This window comes from Rhagoletis pomonella, unplaced genomic scaffold (assembly GCF_013731165.1).
Source record: "Rhagoletis pomonella isolate Grant_MI unplaced genomic scaffold, Rhpom_1.0 Rhpom_scaffold_00004, whole genome shotgun sequence".
Taxonomy (NCBI): Eukaryota; Metazoa; Arthropoda; class Insecta; order Diptera; family Tephritidae; genus Rhagoletis; species Rhagoletis pomonella.
The window spans coordinates 20,633,937-20,639,161 of NW_023458558.1; the positions used below are offsets into that span (position 1 = coordinate 20,633,937).

A 5,225-nucleotide genomic window follows, 5' to 3' on the forward strand; every position below is an offset into this window, starting at 1 on the left:
GTATATTTGGGTAATCCCTCAAGGTTTCGAGGATAATCGTAACAATATTATCTCGAGCAAAAATAAAACTACTCAAAAACGAGAATATGTGATAGATTTCAGACCGTGTGTTGTAGATGCTCAAACAAGTGGCAGATCAACCACAATGTTGTAAAGTCCGATCACCTGCACCTTGGTCACATCTTGCAACTTTTCCAAAATGTAACAGTAAGGTCTTTCTGGCTGTTCACACATCGAAATAAAATTTCTTTTTCTCAACTTGACAGCGAATTGCATGCAAAAGTTGGAAATATTGCCACGTCTGACACGCTCTTTTCACCTTGCAATTTTTATTTCCGAAAGTGATTTTTGCAAAAGGACTCACTAGCTGTTTATGCGGAGAAAATGCGCCACGCTTAACCACACTTTTACTATTTAAAAAAATCTAATTATATTCTCTTTGATAACAAATGCTTTAATTTTTTGAGGAGATTAATTACTATATATTTTTTTTTACCAGAAGAAACATTAACAAACCAATTGGCATACATATAACGTGTTGCAGCTTAACCAATGAAATGATAAACCCCTTCCGAAAAATTGTATAAAAAAAAAAATAGAATTTTTTTTTATTATTTTTGTTAACACTAATATAACCTATAGCATTTATTTATGTATATTACGGGAATTTTTACATAATATGGTTGATAAAAATAGTTCAACTCAATCTCACATTTGAATGATATACACTACTGCCTTTTTAACTAGAACAATTTGGTTTTTATTCTTAATGTGTTTAAATAGTAATCGTAGAAAATCATAGAAAATACTTTGTATTTTTTTAAACATGAAAAAACAAGGGATGAAACGCATTACAAGGATCATCTTTGTTTAAAAATACTTGGTATATTTTACAATTTACATTTCTTATATCATTCAGAAGCTGTTTAGACTTCCGTTGTCAGTTAAATTTTAGAAACTCTCACATTATATACAATCCACTGTGATTTGCACGTGCTTGATCCCTTTTAAATATCTAATGTTATATATTTTATATCAATAGGGAAACCCTTGTAAACTTTAACACATGTTAAATTATGCAAATCATTTGGAATACATACATGCTTATACTAGCTCTTATCTTATTTTTAACATGCGTGCCGCAGCATACGAAACATCTTATTTCCATTGAGCTGTGGGGTCGGTTGTAGAAGTCGAACTCGAATCATTCAAACTGAATTCAAAGCTATTGTCCCCACTGGTGCATGTTACAGTAGTCAAGCTCGAGTCATTGCCTGGACTCTGTCGTCCAAAAACACTTAGACATGGCAAACTTTGATCACCTGAGTTTCCATCTAATTCTGCATCAACATTACCAACATCTGACATGTTTATACCGTTATATTCATTTTGGCCATCATCGTCAAAGCTATCATTGCTTAGACTACTGCAGTGACTATCGTCGCTTATAGCATTTGGCGAAGGTGTTGTAATTTGCCGTGACAATTGATTTGAACTAAAGTTATTTCCCACACCATTCAAAGCTACACTACTGTTGGTGCTCAAATTGAGTTCAGTGATAAGGGGCAGACTACCGCCAGAACCAATTTCTGACGATAACGTCGCCGCAGCATTCGATGTCGAAGCGACGATTGGCGCATCTTTAGGTTCACCTGATGCGCTGGCGATGTTGGAATCCAGAAGCGTAAGCATGGGGAGCCTGTTCAGCTCCTCCGATTTAGCAGTTGAGTGATTACTACTATTAAACTCAAGCAAGTCGCTTAATTCTGGTATATTATGTGCCGACATAGAATTACTAACAGACAAATGGCAATTTTGTTGCAAATTCGGTACATCACCTTTTTCGTGGCCGTGATTCTTTTTGGTACCATCAACAGGCTCCGCTGTGTCAGCTTCGTTGTTAATTTGTGGTTGTTGATTTTGTAGTTGCAACTGTTGTTGTTGGCGGTTTTGTAAGTTTTGTTTACGTGCGATTCGTTGCGCTCGCGGTGGTGGTTTTGGAGCCGTACCATTCATATCCTTACTAAAGAACGGAACTTTCGTATAATAATCTCGATTGTGATCTGGAACACTATCTACACGATGAGCATTATCATTGAGTGTTTCTGTGTCTGGGTAGCCGTTGGAGTCATTAACAAAGTCCGCCACACTACCTAAACACTCCGTAGGTATGGATATGTCTACTTTAGCTCCAGGTCCTTCTAATGGACGCTCGGGCAGCGGTTCTGTTAGATGAAAAAAGTTAGAATAAAAACCAAACAACCATACTTATGTACATAAATATATGTTTGTTCCATATACATATATATCGATGGTCCTCTGCAGTAACGCCACAAATCAAAGTTCAAAAAGTAAAAACTCTTACCACTGTTCTGTGGTACATGTCTTTAATCCATGTCTAATCTTTAGTAAAGAGCTTGTAGGGAATGGTGTTGGAGTGACAGTTCTTGGCAAGATATGAATCTGGATCGTTCCGGTTACATATACTCGAGTGTTGTGGGAACGTTCATATCTCTAATCCTTAATACTTACTTTAGTAAAGATCAGGACCAAGGACTGTCACCGCAGCATTATTCCCCATTGGGTGCTGTTGCAACAACAGACAAGAGCCACTTAACAGTAGCAGCGGATTTTATTTTTTGGATCTTGACTTGTGTCGTACTGCAGAGTAGCATTGATAGGTATAGAGATTTTTTCATTATCATGCTATTTTACATACATACATATATGTATATATCCACCCCTGATTGCGATTTTATCGTTAGCAACGAAAAGTAAAATTTACAGGAGAGGTTTTGTTAATTCTCTTTTTAGCAGTGTAAAAATTTATTGGGATTTAAACGGACAACATTATTGAACACCAGCTTTTTAATAACACTATTAATTTTTTGCATACCCTTTTTTGCATACTTCAGGATTGTTTGAAAAAACTGAATTTTAAGTCAATTAAATATAAGCACTGTAACTTTAACTCTTTGGGTGCATCTACTAGATTGTCCACAAGTTTTCTTCGTGGATACATTGTTAAAGGTCATTCAATTATCTACCATGCATCTAAACTATCATATTGACGCTACTATTTGGCTGTTGTTGTTGTAGCGGCTACAACAACCCCGCCCAGGACGGTTGGTATCTCAGTCCTTGTCGTCAAGTTCCACTAACGGCAACCCTAGGAAGCGTGCAGCTTCTGTGGGGTTTGTCCACAGGGACAAGGACGTTAGGGTTGTCGGGTTTTCCGGGCATGCGAAGAGATGTTTGTTATTTTCTGGCGGTTTTTTAAGAATGATAAAAAAAGGTAAAATTTAATCTTTGACCAAAATAGGTTCAGTTCCAAAAACTTCATATTATGGAGATTTTTGGCAAGTTTAGAAATCAGTTCTTATTTTCTTCGACTCGGCGTATGTTTTAAACCTAGTTATTGGAGAAAAACATCGCTTAACGAAAACTTTTAATCCAAAATTAATATCAAAGACTACAATTTTATAAACAGAAGATTAAAGTGCGAAGCTATGATAAGTAAAAGTGATATAATCAAAATCTTATAAGCTATTTAAAAGGAAAAAACGGCAAAATGAAGTAATTTCCCAAGTGTGAATCCATATGACCGTATAAGCTAGTGTTACGATCGCAATTTCGAATTCTGTGCATTTTTTTATACCAGTGCATACAATAGGAATATAAGCCCCGTTAAATGTCTGGTTTTTTTCATCTTTCTAATATGCTTTTAAATCTTATAACCCTTGGGCAAAGCATGAGTTTAAAAAAAGACCCACTAGACTAACGGCACTGCACTTAGTGATTGCAGAAGCAATTGCGTAATGGAACTGATTTTGAGGCACTCATTTGTAGCAAGCGCCGATGGAACTTTGGTTAAAACTATAGTTCATACTGCTATTCGCAATAAAGTTCTGTACACACAGTGTCGCTTACGATAAAATTATGAGAACACAAAAAATTCATTTCGCTTTTTTCAGTAACGGTAAATATTCAAAGTCTGTGATTTTGTAGGATGTTGTAACTCCTAGTATTCGCAATAAAAAAAAATTTCGATAATTTGTCGCGGCAAAATCGCAATTAGGGGTCGATATTATGTACATTCACATGCGCATACTTGCCTATATTTTGCTGCATTTGTTCTTAATTCTTAATTGTGATAAGGCTGTCTTACAACAAATTTGTTGCTATAAATTTCTTAACATACATACTTATATAAATATGGTTTCATGAACATGCATTTAGATTATAAATGGATTTCCCAACGCGCCGCTTTCGGAAATTGTTTCGTAATTTTGTGGGAAACTTTGGTTTTCGCTTTCTCTTAGTAGAATATGTATAAATGGATGGCCAAATGCCTTAATCGACCGAAAAATCAACTTTTCCTTTTATAAAAGATCTTTAATTCCTATGCATATACATATATATGTAGTAGGCAATTTAGGAGTAAAGACCGCTCTCGACGTACGAAAACCACACTTTATAAGTCACTTATCATGCCCGTGTTGGTATATGGCGCCGAAGGATGGACATGTCGATCGAATGGACTCCGCCACTCCAGCTCTGAAAATATTCAACTCGGAGTCCGCTTGTGGTAGCAGAGGAAGAGGGAGGCTACCAATGCGTTGGAAATACCAAGTGGAGAAGAACTTGACTTCACTTGGCATTTCCAATTGGCGTCAGTTGGCCCAGAAGAGGAACGACTGGCGTGCTTTGTTGAACTCGGCCAAAATCGCTTAGGCGGTTACAGCGCCAAAAAAGCAGAAGATATGTATGTAGCTACTAATGAATACATACATATGTATATTGATTTATACCAGGGACTTATGTCCTTTTAACAAATGCATTCCTGAGCTTGTGTGATATTTATGAATCTTAAAAAATATTTTTTTTTTTTTACCGTTAAGAAAATGCTCTGCCACAAAATCTGCTGCATTCCAGAGGTCAGCCTTTATTAGCAATTGTAATAGTAGGCCAACCGTTGGGCGCTCGTGTTTACGTCCACTTGTACTCCATTCTTGAATCAATATCTCCGCAAAATAACACCCACTTGTTTGCTTGGTTGCTTCTTCTATTAGACGTATTTGTTCGGGCTTATACTTCAATTCAACCACACTTGAACCGTTCCATTTATGGCTACCTCGTCCTACGGAATCTCCGATATTGGCTGCATCTTGAGTTGACCAATTTTTGGGTATAGTTTCCATCAATTTTCGCCCACCATCGAACCC

At 36.6% G+C, this 5,225-nt stretch overlaps 1 protein-coding gene across 3 annotated transcripts in view; it reads right to left on the minus strand.

Moving 5' to 3' along the window:
- Positions 1–766: 766 nt before the first annotated feature.
- LOC118737194 (protein Tube) overlaps positions 767–5,225 on the minus strand; it is a 13,143-nt gene continuing 8,684 nt past the window's right edge. For 2 of the 3 annotated variants that reach the window (XM_036467549.1, XM_036467548.1), the window contains 2 exons: positions 4,895–5,225; positions 767–2,225 (listed from right to left, as the gene is read on the minus strand). The exon at positions 4,895–5,225 is cut by the window's right edge and continues 1 nt beyond it. In XM_036467549.1, coding sequence (XP_036323442.1) covers positions 1,159–2,225; positions 4,895–5,225 — 1,398 coding nt within the window. In that variant the 3' untranslated portion in view covers positions 767–1,158. The remainder of the gene's footprint in view (positions 2,226–4,894) is intronic. The other variant, XM_036467550.1, reaches the window with a different exon arrangement.